This window comes from Arachis duranensis, chromosome 2 (genome assembly GCF_000817695.3).
Source record: "Arachis duranensis cultivar V14167 chromosome 2, aradu.V14167.gnm2.J7QH, whole genome shotgun sequence".
Taxonomy (NCBI): Eukaryota; Viridiplantae; Streptophyta; class Magnoliopsida; order Fabales; family Fabaceae; genus Arachis; species Arachis duranensis.
Genome location: NC_029773.3, coordinates 62,693,194 through 62,709,973, shown reverse-complemented (window position 1 = coordinate 62,709,973; position 16,780 = coordinate 62,693,194). Strand labels below are relative to the sequence as shown.

At 36.2% G+C, this 16,780-nt stretch overlaps 1 protein-coding gene across 1 annotated transcript; it reads right to left on the bottom strand.

The window, feature by feature from the left end:
- Positions 1–1,099: 1,099 nt before the first annotated feature.
- Positions 1,100–6,468, bottom strand: LOC107474618 (protein N-terminal glutamine amidohydrolase). Its single transcript, XM_016094256.3, has 6 exons — positions 6,287–6,468; positions 5,691–5,796; positions 4,807–4,884; positions 4,547–4,674; positions 3,872–3,996; positions 1,100–1,412 (listed from the first exon to the last, which is right to left on the bottom strand). Exons 1-6 carry the CDS (start codon positions 6,337–6,339, stop codon positions 1,252–1,254), a joined length of 651 nt encoding a protein of 216 aa, XP_015949742.1. The 5' UTR covers positions 6,340–6,468; the 3' UTR covers positions 1,100–1,251.
- Between the last annotated feature and the right edge of the window lie 10,312 nt (positions 6,469–16,780).

The following is a 16,780-nucleotide window of genomic DNA, read 5'->3' as shown; positions in this document are numbered from 1 at the left end:
AAAAAAATTTTTTTTGGTACATACATATAAAGATTTTAATGAACAAGATTATAATACTACCTAATTGGAAGTTATTCCGGTATACAAGAAGCTGTTTTCATTAGTTAACATATAATACAGTATCTCCCAACCCCTCAATCAATTCAAGTTGATTTATCATACTATTTGTTTTAAAATTTGATTATATAACTATTAGACGTTAATATATAATTATTTTGTATTTTTTCTTAGTAAGTGTATTTGCAAGAGAATAGTGTTATATTCTATAAAATAGTATTCCATATGATATGATACCTTATTAAAATCGTATCCTACTAAAATTTAGCAGGTATTCGTATTATTCGAGATACAAATCATTTTAATGGAGGCTAAATTAAAATAGCGCATATATTTTTAAGTTCTTATATATATTGTGTTTGCTTGAAAGGAAATCAAATAGGTTCTTGATTAAATAAACCACCAATAACTAAAGGGAATAAATATATCCTTAAATAAGAAAGATTAATTAATGTTAAACAACTCAGACGGGTTTTCTTAATTAGTGTTCTTTCTAAAACCTCAAACAACTGAACAGAATCTTCTTTAGAGCATAACGCACGTTTATGATCAATGCCTTCCTTACCTACCAAACATGTCTTCTCCTCTATGTTATATTTTTAAAGAAAATGCCAATAGAAAATAGAACCAAAAAACACTCAAAACTCATTAATCTTGCCACTGCAAATTACCTCAATTTTGTAATTTAAAGCCTTCGATGAAACCATTGGTAGAACTCATTTTCAAACGTTTAATCATAGGGAGACTTGCAGCCATTCAATGGCTGAACGTCCGTGGTAAGAATGCACTCAAAAAACATATGGTTCCCAGAATAGTTTTACATTTTTTAAAAGGATATGGATATTAGAACTCTTATTTTGATAATGTAACTCCTTTTTTCTACAAATTCATGCAAAATGCAAAAAATTCAGGTATGGAGTGGCATTATCATTTTCCTTTTTAAAATTTTATAAGTCACAGGAAACATGTTGTAATGCTCCTAAAACAACATAATGGAACTTAGATTTGCTTTCCTAGTATATTATCACTCAGTAACAATTCATACAACATAAACATTTTCATGCTTACCCATTTAAGATAAACAATATTTAACCAGCATCCTTAAAAGAACCAAAAAACAATGGGGGAAGGGGGAAATGAATGCTAACTTATGTACAAGCAGCGGAAGCAAAGCACTGATTAGGGATAATATACCTATTGTAAAGCAATCTGGGAAAATAATTCCTCCAGCTGATTTTCCTTTATCACGACACCATGTTTCTGTGTATAAAGTTCATGTTTGATCGAACTGAAATCAGTAGTAGCATTTGCAGCAGATATGTTTATGTATTCATTCAGATTATGCACTGTTCCGTCTGCACAAACAAAGAACCATAAGCATGAAGAAGAACAACTTACATTATATAGCATGATATTTTCTTTTCCCAGTATAAACAAAAAAGCACAATTCCTAAACTCGAACGTTACCCTAACAGGTTAACCTTTTACCATTAACAGAAAACTGTTTGGTAACTGCATATGTAATGATATAACTGGATTGGACCCAATTACAATAGTTGGGCTAAGTTCTAAGTGAGAACAGTATAAATAGGATATCGGTATTATAACACTCATTATATGAATTGTGAAATATCTTAGAACTTTCTTCTCCTTGATTACATTCCTCTCTTATATATGATTCATCCCTTTTCTATGATCTATCTCAACTATATCTTCAGTTTCCCTAATAATTCTACTAATGTTCCATCCAGTTCTATAATTATAGTAATTCCAATATCAATGCTGTTATATCATAACTTAGTGGAATTAAATTAACATATCCTGGCTTCATCGATAAGAATAGTGATCACTAGGTCAATGTACTCAATTCCAAAATCGAGCCTGCTATAAATTTGCTCTTTTATAGTCCCCTTGCAAGTAACTAGATAATAGTTGGAAGAAATCCATCTCTTTGATACACTGACTTAGGATGTAGTACTCAATAATGAGTAAATAGTCAAAATCGTCTCTGAAAGATCACTCATTCTCCAAAATAGTACCCGAAAGATTTTTTTTAATCAAATTCGCCCCTGAAAAATTTTTAGTTAATCACGTTCGTCCTTCCGTCTATTCCTTAGCTGATGCTGTTAACGAAAATTGATGTGGCCCGTTAAGTAACATCTTAGCACATTGCTAAGCAACACCATTTTGATGCTAGAGTGGGGGATTGATTGAAACGGTGCCATTTTGATTATCAAAACCTATACCTCTTCAATTCCTCATATTATACCTTCACTTCACTCTTTTCATTCCATAACAGCACACTCTGTTTCTCTAACCTTGACATTTCATCTTCACCCAAGAGACGGGGAATAAGCTTTCTTCATCAGCGTCATTTATCAAAGGAAAAACTGGATAATGTATGCCAGGGAACGTATTAATCCATTTACAGAAAACAACTTGAAACAAACCCACAACGAAACCAAGGAAAAGAGAAGAACCACTTCAGCGATTGGGGCCAAATTCGAAGTCGAGCTCATCGGCCTCGTAATCGTCAAGCAGGGCCATGTTCCTGTCAGGCTTCTTGCTGAGGAAGGAGGACAGATCATCATCCGAATAAGAAGCTTCTTCCTCTGCTTCTGCTTCTGCTTGATGGTGGTTGTTGATTCTCTGGGTCCAAGGCGTGTATTGAATTTGGCATATTTTCGTTTGGGTCAGTTCGCCCTTTTACTCATGCAATGAATTAGTTTTGATTTTGGTTAAGGGTTTTGATTTTCAGGGCTATTATTGAAAAAGCTACGATTTTTTCAATTGTTTTGAGTTTAATGGGAAAAATCGAGATGGGGTTTGTGATATTTGTAATGGGTTGTGGTGTTGGGGTTGAATCTAGAAGTTTCATTGGAAATTGTCCCTTGAGTTGACTTTTGTGGATGCAGAAGATCTGATGTGTTGTGAATTTCTAAAATTTAGGAATGCTCAACTTGATTTAAATCTCTAGTCACTCAATGATGTTCATCTCTACGATTGAACTTTTATTTAGTTTGCAAATGTTTTTCTCTTTAAAAGTTTGGCAATTTAGCTTTGCTATCTGATATCATATGGAATTAGTATTAATTATTAGGTTTCAAATCATGATCTGGACTTGTTTGAGTTGTGGTTTGTGTGCCTATCTTTTGGTTTTGACCACTACATAATTTTGGGATTAGGGTTCATCAATTGGAAACTTATTTGATCTAATTTCAAACAGTTGTAATGTCCGCAGCCAATTAGGACTGCCAAGTGTGTTTTTGCTGAGATGACACTTAACGGGCTACATCAGTTTTCCTTAACAGCGTCAGCTAAGGAATAGACGAAATGACTAACGTGATTAACTAACAATCTTTAAGGAAGGAATTTAGTTAAAAGAATCTTTCAGATACCAATTTGAAGAATGACTGACCTTTCAGTAACGATTTTGACCATTTACTCAATCAATAACATAAGTTTACAGTGATGCTATTTTAAGTTTGATGAATGTTAAAACTTAGAACCAAAATCAAATTGAATAAGGCAGGAGTATAAAATACATCAGATTTCAGAACCATGTGAAATTGGCATTTAATATTATCAAATTTTTATTCAGGGATGTTTTTATATGAGGTAAGAGGAGCAAATATTGGCTGTATGGTTGACTGTATAAACATACATATATACGACGATCAACACTATTAGTCCAAAATAGTCAAGATTTACTTCTCTCAAACTTAAAATGAACGGATTCTCTCCTTATATATGTGTGTGCATGTGTGAAAGCAAAGCAGCTTAATTTTGTAAAAGAACTAGTTCAAGTCATTACCTTCAGCAACAATGGGTTCATGCTGAGGAGGTTCTTGCATCCAGTTTCCATCAGAATCTTTCATGTGTCTTCTGTCAGATGCAAAACAACGAAGGAATATCGGAGCATGCACAACACGAAATAACCTGATTTCAAAAGAAACCAAACTCTAATGCTTTAGTGTCAAATATAACCAATCAAAATTCCATGAGTTATTTTGAAATTCTGAAAGGACAAGGCCAACATAATAAAATGCCATGAACAAATACATTTTGAAACCAAGATATTGAATAGGTGGCATATGCTTGATTAGAACATGTTCTTAAACATACCTTGAAAAGTATTTAATAGCATGAAAAATGGTTGTTATGAACATGCATACTACTCTAAACCTTTACATAGTAAGAGGTTCATTAGTCAACCAAGAATGAGCATTTATCAAACCAAAGATTATTTAAACAGTGCAGTCTTTGATGAAATCATGATTGCAGATACTGTGCTTGTGAGTTCAATTATGGTTGCCATGACACACATTCTGATTATTGCAGTGTAGAATATTTTGAGTTTATAACTTGAGATAGATCCTGTTGTGTACCAAATGCCATCCATTAGATACTCGACAATTGGGGACCGATATAGTTCCATTAAAAGGGGTGGGGGGGTTAAAAAAGAAGGAAGCTAGTGTGGCATAAGTACCTATTAAAATCAGAAAATAGCTTGAAAGATGGTCGAATTGTTTCAGATATATATGAAGGTAGAGGGGAAGGAAAAGGAAGACTTGAATCTAAATCCCAAACTTGAGGAGGGCCACCCCCTTGATTTATCTGTAATGACAATTACGAGAAAAGTATATTAATGATCTGTGCAATAACCATCTAAATATACAATAAACTGATTTTAAAATTTCGTAAACCGGTTGCCTAAACTCATTGGAAGGAATACATATTTCGCAATACCTGAATGCAAATTACATGATAATCCCAGAGAATAACGCCATCTGCTCTGTGGCTAGCCTTCTGATTCCAGAGTGGGATCTATAGAAGGAGAGACAAATAATTCAGGTGTTAATTATTATCATTTTGGAACAAAAATGATAAATAACTCTTCAATCCTATGTAGGACAGACAATGATAGACAATGGACAACAAACACAAGTCACAAGACACGTAAAAATTTACTAAAAAAATACTCATTATTCATAATTTCAAAAATGCTCTCCTTAATTTCCTTGTTCATAATAAAAAAATACTTAAGGTATAATAAAACATATCAAACTTTCTTGCTTTCTTCATATTTCAAATTTTAAATGATTTTCACTTTGTTTTATCCATTCTTGACCAAGACATTATGAGACTTTTTTTTTTTGAATTGTACAAGTGCAGACACTTGTTAGAATGTTAGGTCTCCTGTAAGGTACAACGCATACACATATCAGACATGTAAGAATGGTAATGTGCCTGTGCCTTATTGCTACAATTCAAGTGCTTATAAATTGCAATGCAACAAAAGAAAGGGTTGCAGAGACTTAAACATGTAATCAATACTCTGTCCACATACCATTAATAAAGCATGAGGAATTGAGGATACTGTGTGTCCACTTGTGCTTTTGTGTGTGTGTTGTGTGATGAAAGCTTAATAATGGTTATGTTCCAATACTTTGGTCATGTTGAACCTGCTAATAGTGCAGAATCAAAGAATTGTTTCCTTTCACAGAAGCATTATTTCCTCCACATACTGACGGGTGCAAGGTGAATCACCTTGAACAAGAAAACTAGCAAGCAAATTACAAATCTCCCCTAAGACTAAGAATAAATAATAATGTATATGAAATGGCACATGCCTGCTTCTTTTCATTGGAAATGAAAACAACAAAAATATCAGATCCTTCAGCATTGGCTATCCCATCAGTGCACAACTTCTTGCAAAGCAAATATACATTCTCCTCACTGAAAATAAATCACAGGAAGAAAAAAATAATCATCATAAGTAGATAGCAGAGCTGGAATATCAGCTTTAGAGTGAAGATGAGACTCAATATGGTAGTCAACAATGAACATGCATATAGTTAGGGTCTTGTTAGATGTAAAGAATGCAACATCATCGCTATTTTTTTATTGATCCCTACCAATGGAGAATAGGAAATCAAATCAACGCTAGTCAAGAGTGAAGATGTTGATAAATAGTAAATTAGTAGCTGAAGTTAAGAACATAGTACAAAAATAGAATTCATCACACACAAAATGTTAGTTGACGTCTACACCCATTCCGCTTAATTGTGCAAAAAATAATTAAAAAATTAAATAGAGGCTAAACATGATAAAGGAAAAGTGGGCCCTGTAAAGATTCTCCATGGAAAAGAAAACACAGAACCAAAACCCAAAACCCTAGAGAGAGAGAGAGAGAGAGAGAGAGAGAGGGGTTGAACCGGGGGCTTACCAATAATAAGGGGTATGGTGGAAGTGAGAAACATCCGAAATTAGTTGCTCCATAGTTGATGTTGTTGCTCCTTGATCAGCACCCTTCCAATCCAACACCACAAATCCGTGCTCTGTGTGTGTCTGTTCTTTGTTTCTAGAGTAAAAATGGTCATGAATAAATTACACTTCGAATTCGTTATATTATTGGAGAAAAACCCATTTATACCCTTGAACTTTGCGAAGTAGATAAAAATACTCATCAAACAACGACACTAACCTTATCTCCATAAAAAAAAAAAAAATAGGTTTTATGTGATAAAAATATATAAATTTTAATTTTTTTTGTTGATTTTTAATAAAATTTTTAAATTATTCTAACTCTTTATTTTGAGTAAAGTATCAATTCGATCCTTATCCATTTTTCCAAATGACAACGCAACTCTTAATAAAAAATATGATCCATTTCGGTCTCTGACTCTGTGTTTCGTCTGCCAACGCAATCTTTCTGTCATTTTTACAGCGAAAACTTGACGGAAATTACTGACGTGTGTAGGCGAGTGGATGACATGAATGGCTTGGGTGGTTACGTGGAAGATAGAAGCACACGTGGCTAGGTGAAATGGACAGGGTCCTTTCTGTCCTCGTCCACAACACAAAAACGCCATCGTTTTGAGGTTTTCAAGCGTCGTTTGGTTTCGCACCTTATATGTTATCCCCTAAAGACTCCTTGATCCTCTAACACAATTACATTCTAAACCCTAACAGACAACTCTCTTCTCCATCAAGGCAAGGGTGAGTGGTGAAAAATTTGGTGACAAGGTTGCTGACGAAACTTCTGACGGAAACGTAGATGGTTGTTGGACGGCGCTGTTGATAGAAGTAACGGTTCGACACACAGCACTGATTGCTGAGGTTGGTGTCGCTACTGTCCCTTTCACTGTTTTGCTTGTGTGTGGTCCTCATTCAACCGTGGTGGGGTAGAGAGAGGTTAAAATATTATTTCTGTTGCCATATCCTAGGAGTTTTATGTATTTAAATAAGATGAAAGTGTAGAGATGTATTCAAAAATTATTGAAAGTTGGAACAGATTATTAGGATCGGCTGTTTAGATTGATGTAGGATTGAAGAAACTGCATTAGTCCAGTTAACAATGAAGAATACTGGACCCCAACTGATTCACCACAGCCACTACCTCCCCCAATTAAGAAAGCTACCCATCGTCCAAAAATAAAGAGAAAAGTCGATTCTGTGGAGACGAAGATGCATTCCCACAAGGCTAAGAAGACATTCGAGGTGACTTGTAACAAGTGTGGCCAAACGGGTCATTACTACAAAACATGCTCCAATCCACCCAAAGATCCTAATTGGAAGCTTATGACCAAGAAGAAAAGGAGGGCTTTGAAGAAGTTTGCTCCAGCAATAGACTCTGCTAGCACCACACAGGTATAGCTTCTTTAGGGTTTGATTTGTCATATAATCAAAATGGTTAAGGATTTAAGTGTCACATGATAGGTTGGTCAGGGTTTTAATTGTCATTGTAAAATTTGATGAAGCATTTAATTGCCATCTCTGTATAATGACCCACATAGAACCAGTTTAGTGAGGAAAACAATCTGAATGCTAGTGTTAAAGGAACTTTTCTAGATCCTGTGGTAAGTAGTTTAGACAAAGGCAAAAAAAAAAAAAAAGAAGCTACCTAAATCAACACCAAAAGAAGGTATAACAATGGGACAAGGAGATAAAATTCCTCTTTCACAGTCTGCTCCCCGACCAGAAGTTGTAAGTGACATAATTCACAATTGCACTATAAATAGCAATGTCTTAATCTTATTTTTGTTTCACATAATGCAATACTATTGGTTTACAGGGAGCATCTGAAACCCCCAACTTGAATAACCCACCTACACAAAGGATGAAGCAACCAATTGTTAGGCCACCAATTTCCTCCACCTATGTTCAAGCTTCTATAGTGAATCAGAGTCCTCCAATCCTTGGACCTCACTTCAGGCCTCTCACTCCTATCAGCACACAACATGGACTTAGTGCCGAGACAATGACCGCAACAACTTTCGGGAATGCATCAAGACTATTCAAGTTCATTCCCACTCCTGGATTTAGGCCTCCTAGAAAGAACTAGAAGTGTAGTCCTAGGTTTATATTCCAACAAGTAGATGTTGTCTTTTTGATAAACTAGTTTACATACAGCCACAACAAACAGTCTTTTACTTTTTGTTTTGATAGCCTGTATAAATTAAGGACCTATAATACTCTATTTATCTTTGTGTTGCTAATGTTGGTATAGGGCTATATGTTACCCACTTTTGGAGTCACCTTGTGCATAATATGTTGACATTTGGTTACTGTACGAAGTTATTAATGTTACATATTATTGTTAGTTATTATTGGATTGCTTTTCATGGAATGAAAGAACTTGAGTATAACACATTCTATTTTTTGACACAGTCAATCTTTTCTAAACAACCAACACAGTTATTCCGTTTAATAAATTCGGATTTACACTGTTAAGTGATACAACTATTTCAGCAACTGGCACTTCCAAAACAAAAACAACATCATAGACTTACTATCTGCTATCCAATTTAACGGAGATAATTTGCAAATACAACTCCAAATACAAACACAACAGCCATCAATGGATAACTAAAACCCCTATTACACTTAACGTACCTAGAATTTTTCATCTGCAACTCTAACCCAGAAATTATGTCCTCTAACTTAGTCACTTTCATCTCCATCGAAACAGCTGCATCCAACAAATGATTTTGCTTTGGACTCCGACCATAAAGGTTGTCATCATTTATTTCCTCCTCTTCAAATAGTGAAACATATTCATCCAGCCATAGAAAATATTTACAATGAGATTCTGCAGTCTGCAAAGTAAAAAAAGAAAAAACTAGAATTGCAATGAAGAGATGCTTGCTACAGATCTTGGCAGGAATATGAACATAACTAATTATTTCATACCTTGAAATTTGGGCATCCAAAGAATAGCCTATTAGGGTTTGACTGTGTTGACGACATGAATAGAATTGCATGAATCCCACAATTGCATTTCGGGGCAACGAATTTTTTCTTCTTCCTCGCTCCAGCACTGCCAACGGAGCTCACAAAAATACTCCTACCCTCATCGTTCGACGCATCTCTTCCACTCCCACGATCTCTGCTATTGCTCATGGTGGTATCAGTTCCATACACGAAACAGGGGAGATAGACGACCAGACTCGTCTAATAAAGACGCCTGAAAACCTCAAAATGATGGCATTTTTGTGTTGTGGACGAGGACAGAAAGGACCTTTGTCCATTTCACCTAGTCACGTGGGTTTCCATCTTCCACGTAACCACCCAAACCATCCATGTCATCCACACGCCTACACACATCAGCAATTTTTGTCAAATTTTCACCGTGAAAATGACAGAAGGACCGCGTTGGCAGACGGAGCATAGAGTCAGGAACCAAAATGGATCGCGTTGTCATTCGGGAAAATGGATAGGGACCGGGTTGGTACTTTACTCCTTTATTTTCAATCTCAATTCTACTATTATTTCTTTTTTTCTAAAATCCAAACTTTTTCAATCTTCTATTACCACATAAATCAACTATTTAAATCACCTTTCATATATCATAAATACCATGCAAAACTCTTCTTAATAACCTTTAACACAATGTGAGGAGTCTTATTGGGATGAAAGGCGAAACTCTTACTTGAAAATTGAACCTCATAAATTGGATCCAAGATCATCAGCAACACCTTATAAGTAATCTTGTCTTGAAAAAAGGTCAGTTGTGTGGTAATTCATATGGCTTTGATTTTCCTCTTCAATAGGGATTCATAGTCGGTGGAGTCTTTAGGGGACTTGATGAAGAACTTAAGATGCTGAATCCATCGGAATCCGCGGTCAAGGACAACATTACAAGGGGAGAGGAGGTCGTTGAGCACAACGAAGAAAAAAAGGTAGGAGCCGGTGTCATCAGCGATGACCTTCTAGTAGGCAAAGAACTAGAGATCGAGGCAGCAGAGGGAAGGGGAGAGGTTGGTGACGGTGGCGTTGGGGTGGCAGAAGCTGTCGACCCAGGAGATGAAGAGAAATGCGATTGGGTCATCCTTGAAAAGGAAGGTGGTGGGATCTAGTAAATGCCGGTTGTAACTTGTAACGACCCAATATTCAGTATGGCATGCTCATATCGAAACATCAAGTGTTACCAACTTAAAACTACACCGACACTATTATTAATAATATCAAACCTGTAATCGGGTTAATATATATATATAGCACTCAAAAGATGAAAAGTTAGTTACTCTCTCACAGCCACGAATATATATACAACTCAAAACATCTTCGAGGTCTGGCCCATATAAGAAGCCCCTAATCTGACGTCCAGACTAGCCTAATCTTCTAACCTGATCTCCTGAAAAATAAAAGTGAGAGTCTAAGAAAAAAGAAACACTAAACCAAAGAATTGCAAAAAGAAGATGCTAATGTCGCTACCTAATCACTGTCAGAAGTCAAGTCCATGATCTCTATATCCATCTCAGGATCCTCATCATCCTCAGAAGTCAGATCCACAATCTCTATCTCTTCGATGTCCTCGTCGTTAGAAATAACGATGACCTCTGATATACTTTGGGGACTACCATCATTGTTGTCGCCCACGAAAACTGTACCACTAGGAAAAATCTGCCCAACTACTAAGGGCTGACCAGAAGCTGCAACGAAAGTTTTGATAGGCTCTATGGTGAAAGGGTCAAAGGAGCGAGTAGAAAGAAACTCTATCGATATATCCAAACCTACTGGAGGAAACTCAGGGATATAATCATTGACGACAGGGCCAGGCTCAGGCACCGCCTAACCATCCTGCTGTGCTGGAACTAGGGATGTTAATGGGGTGGGGCGAGGGCGGGAATGTCCTGATCCCCGCCTCCAGATTTTATCTCCATCCCTGCCCCGATCCCCGCCATAGGAGATAATTGTCCCCATCTCCGTTCTCCGCGGGCCCTATTACCCGTCTCCTTATATTGAACATTTATATGGAAATTATAGTGAAAAATTTTAAAAAATAAAAAAACCACAAAATATTATTACAACACACAAACATATCTTATTCAAGATTACAACTTACGAGTCCAGAAATACAAAATAACAAATCATAGTCCATAAAATAAAATGTTAAAATACAACTTAAATTCTAAAAAAAAAAACATAAAATAACGTCTTCAACATCAAATATATGTTTTTTCATTGTCAGAATACAACTTCCAATAAACAATTTCATGTTCTCTATTAAAATACATCACAAACATGAATATATTAACATACATTATAAACAAAAGTACCATATATTAAATAAAAGTTATCAAGCACAAGATGAATTATGGCATCATTTGTACTATAATTTTTTTGAAGATTTGCTTTAATTGGTTGAACATTATCATTATGTGTTGGTTTTGTCTCATTATTATTTTCAATAGGAGTTGAGATAAAACTATCCATCCTATACATAAACAACAAGATTTAATACAAAAACACTAAATTAGATTCTAGTTCAACTTCAGATACAAAGAAAAAATTCAAAAAATAAAAAAAAAAGATTAAATCAAATACAAAAGAATATATAATAAATAAGCAAAAATGAAAAAAAATAGAGAAGGATAAAAAATCACTAATTAATGATAAACAAAATTAAAAGCAAAGCAGAGCCTTTTCTAATTAATGATAAACCACACACTACACGGTCATATGAATTTTTTGTATTGCACAGGAGGAATGGCATGAACACAACATGGCAGAAAGAGAGATATGATGAAAAATTAGAAATACAATCATATATCTATAAACAGAATAGCCAACAAAATCAAAAGTTCAGAGCCACGTTCATTAACAAAAATAACAGCCACCAATATCAAAAAATAAATCAAAATCAAATTCATGATAAAAATAGAATTTTAAAATATGAAAAATTATATTATCAGAAACTAATTATTAATTAGCATGAAATCAAATTAATGAAGTAAAATGACAAAATCCAAGCAGAAAAGAGAGAGCAGTGAATCTTACCAGGGACAAGAAAGAAATGGCCGGAGAGATGAGAGACGCCGGTAAAGAGAAAAGTAGATATGCGGAGTAGCAATGCAGGACGACAACGGCACAGGAGTTGAACAGACTCAACAGAGCAGCGACGTTGGCAAAGAAAAAGGAGAGAAGATAAAGTCGCAGCAGAGAGGAAACAGCACGATGCAATGATGGCGTCGTGTGGGACAGAGAAAAGCGTCGAGAGAGAGAACGCTACGGTGGCCGGTGATGGCGCGATGAATGAGACGGTGAGGTGAAACAAACAGTAGCGAGGGAGGTGTTCAGAGGTGGCTAGCTGAGTGCAGAGAGGATGGAGAGAATGCTGAAAGGGGGTTCGCGAAGAAAGGGTGAGGGTGACTGGGTGAGCGGCGCTAGTGAGTGCGAGAAGGGATTAGGGTTTTCAAATTTTCAATATATATATATATGTATATGGAAGGTGAAATGACGAAAAAACTAAAGTAAGAAAATAAACTACAAAGGGTGTTTAAGTATTTTAATATATTCGAGGACTGCGAAAAATGCGAGGACGAAAATCCCTGCTTAGGTCCCACACCTGCTTTGGGGGGATTTTATCCCATATTCCTGTCCCTGCAGGAAAACCCGCCATCGAGGCCCCATTCGTGGGAGTCCCCGCGAGAATCCCTACCTCCTCTAGATTTTTGACACCCCTAGCTGGAACAAGACTTCCATGCACATGATCAAAAGGATGATGAACAGAATTGAGATGTAACTAAGATAGCAGAAAAGTATATAGTGCATCAGGATCAAAGAGAGGTGAATCTAGTGAGTGCTGAAAGGGCTGATCTCTAACTACGTACTTACAGACTCAAGGCTCTGTGGCCACCACATAGAAGCTGTGAAGGACAGGATCCTCGTACACATAAGACTGCCCAAGCTCATAGAAAATGATACCTTCTCTATCTGAAGGGGGTAGGAAGACAGGAGTAAGAATTGGCGAGTTCTTAGTAGGGTTAGGGTGAAATAAGTTGATTTGCCTTTTATATAATGGCCATGTGTCCCAGATCAATCAAACCATAACAAAAGAACATAAAGCAAACAACAAACAAAAGCAAACAGCAACATAACATACAACTACAAGAACGAAGTCAACACACACAAGTGATATGTGCAACCAAATATGATGCATGTCTAGCCCTAGTGCAGGTAATGATCTCATCCATCGGTTTTGACCCATGCCCAACATTACATCCTTACGGACATTGTCTTTCGTTGCCATTGGTTCCGGATATATTGCCCAGTACACTCTTGGATGTTTAGTTATCGTGTGTGAATACTTCAAGATTTGTTTCTTCTGTTTACCTATCTTTGAACTCTTGTTCCTTATATCGAGCTTCTAGTCTTATTACTTCTTTATATATGCATTATTGTATGAGCTTTAGAACTGGCGTGGTACTTTGTCACCCATTGCTTTATGGCCAGAGGTAAGCTTAGGGTGATAGGGTGTTACACAATAGACACCACAAGTACATAATTGGGTCTCAGCCATTGATGCTCAGAGCTTTGCAATTTGGCTTTCTTTTTTATCTTTTTCATCATTATTTTTCTTTTTCTTACTCTTTCTTTTTCTCTATTGTTCTGGTTTTTCTTGTCGATTTTTTTGATTCAAGGATCAACCTCTTACTCATTTTTGGAGGTTTCATAACACTTCTCTAAGTTCTTGTTCCTTAAGAATCAACATTCTTCTTGTTCAAAGAAATTCATACATCATTCTCTTAATGCAATCACAATCACAAGTATATATACCACCACATACAATGTAACAAGACAATTGTAAAATAAACTCAACTTCTAACATAAAACACTACTTTTCGCTCTTTTCTTTTGAATACATTTTTTTAGGACATTACATGAGGCCTCATTGAAAATAAAAGCATTAAAACTAAAAATGAACTAAAAACTAAAGAAAACAGAAAACTAGGAGTCATGCACTAAACAGTAAATACCAAAAAACCGAAAGTAGGAAAATAACATAAGCAATACGGAAAGGAAAATAGAAATGAAAGGGAACTTAACCACCTCAGTCATCATGGTGGCCATATCCCTCCTTAGGTTGTGCTCCACGCAGTCCTCTCTGTCGCCTTATATCTTGTCTGACTTGGAGAAGTTCATGGCACTGACTTTTTTGCTCCGCTATAATCATATAGAGGAAGATGCCGTGGCTATCTTGGGTTACTCTCATATGCTCAAGGGAGGAGGTCAAATACTGCCAATACTCCTAAGGTAGAAAGCAGTGCCCTTGAGGCATGAGAGGTTGATCTTGTGGTGGTGGAGCTTGCTGAGTGATGCGTGAGCATCTTTTCTATCTTTTTCTAGTGAATTTGCATTCAAATTATTGAGTTTAATCAATATTTAAATATCTTTTAGCCACTATAGATGCTACTTTGAGTTGTATGTAATTCTGTTTATTTCAGGTAGCATTCGGATGAATTTGATGGAGTTTCTGTAGAAAAAGAGAAGAAACTGAATGATGCTGTCAACCCTGACCTCCCTGCAGAGGTCCAATTGACGTGATTCCAGTGGCATTGGAAAGATAACTTCCAGATCTTTCTAATGATGTATAATAGTGCACACTTCTTCTCCAACAATTTGCCCTTGGTGGTGCCTAACTTGGGATTTTCCAAGTTAGTCGCCAAAGGAGACTCCAGACGCGAAAACCATGCTACAAGGGTTATGCCTAACTTGGCTTTTCCCAAGTTAGGCACCAAGACATAATCAAAGCATCCAAACCATGCTGCAAGGATGGTGCCTAACTTAGAATTTTCCAAGTTAGACGCCAGTTCAATAATTTACAAGTGGTCCCACGTCCATCAAAGAATGCTGCAAAGATCTTCATCAATTTTGGATTAAACTTTAATTTAATTATAGGAAAAGATATTATTTAGTTTTAGAAAATATATTTTACATTAATTAGGATTAGGTATAAAAGGGAAAAAATTAGCCCTTCGGGCTCTTCTCTTCTCTCATACCTCATTTTGTACTTGACAGTTTTTCAGAATCTTTGTTTTCTCTCTAAACCATGAGCAACTAAACCTTCACTGTTACTGTTCTATTTTAATACTATTACTGTTCTATTTTAATTCTTGTATTGATTTCAATTTCAAGAATTGTTTTCGTTCTTTATCTTATAAATTTGAGTGGAATGGAAGTATGACCCTTGTTCTAATTGAGTTCTTGTAAAACTTGGAAAAGCTCTTTGCTTGAACAACAGCTTGAAAATAATTTCTCCTAAATTTCTAATTATCTGGACTTAACAGGATACGTGTATAATCCTCTTATATTTGGATAATTAGGATTTTTGTGGCATATAAACTAGAATTGAACTTAACCCTCTAAATTGGAATCAAGTGACCAAGGAATTGGCAGTTGATGAAGGTTAAAGAAGACTAAAAAGGTCTAAGGAATTAAGGTTTAGTCACATATAGTTTGTCATGAATTGAATCTTGCATGATTAAAATAATTGGTAAGAAAAGTTAATCCGGAAAATAAATATCTCTGAAACCTTAACTATTTTTTCCCATATTATTCACACCAATTTACTGCTTGCTTTTTGATATTCTGAATTTACTGTTTATGCTTTTGAGCTCTCAAAACACCATTTTCTGTTTGTCTAACTAAATAAATCATGGGATCGACCCTCATTCACTTGAGGTACTACTTGGTACCCGATGCACTTGCCGGTTAGTTTGTGGATTATAAATTCTGCACCACTGAGCTTCTTCTCTAGCTTGTCCTCCTCTCGAAATCTTTGCATAATCTCTTGCATGTTCCATAGTCTTCTTGAAGATCGGCCTCTCAATGGGAATGAGGAAGTCATTCTCCAAGTTGAGCCTTGAAGCTTTGCAAAGGCGGTGAATGAGGTGGGAGAATGCTAACTTAGCATGTGTGTTAGCATTGGAAGCGATGTGATAAAGCTATTGGAGAATGATTGCACCTACATCCACCTCATGTCCTATTGGTGCGCGAAATTGTGAACAATACTTTTTCACAACTCTCATAATCCCCGGTAATGGCTCCAAAAACGTGGTAGCTCAATACCATGGCATTACACAACTTCGCACAACTAACCAGCAAGTGCACTGGGTCGTCCAAGTAATAAACCTTACGCGAGTAAGGGTCGATCCCACGGAGATTGTTAGTATTGAAGCAAGCTATGGTCATCTTGTAAATCTTAGTCAGGCAAACTCAAATGATAATGGTGATGAACGAAAATAACACAAGGGTAAAGATAGAGATACTTATGTAATTCATTGGTAGGAACTTCAGACAAGCGCATGAAGATGCCTTCCCTTCCGTCTCTCTGCTTTCTTACTGTCTTCATCCAATCCTGCTTACTCCTTTCCATGGCAAGCTTAAGCAAGGGTTTCACCGTTGTCAGTGGCTACCTCCCATCCTCTCAGTGAAA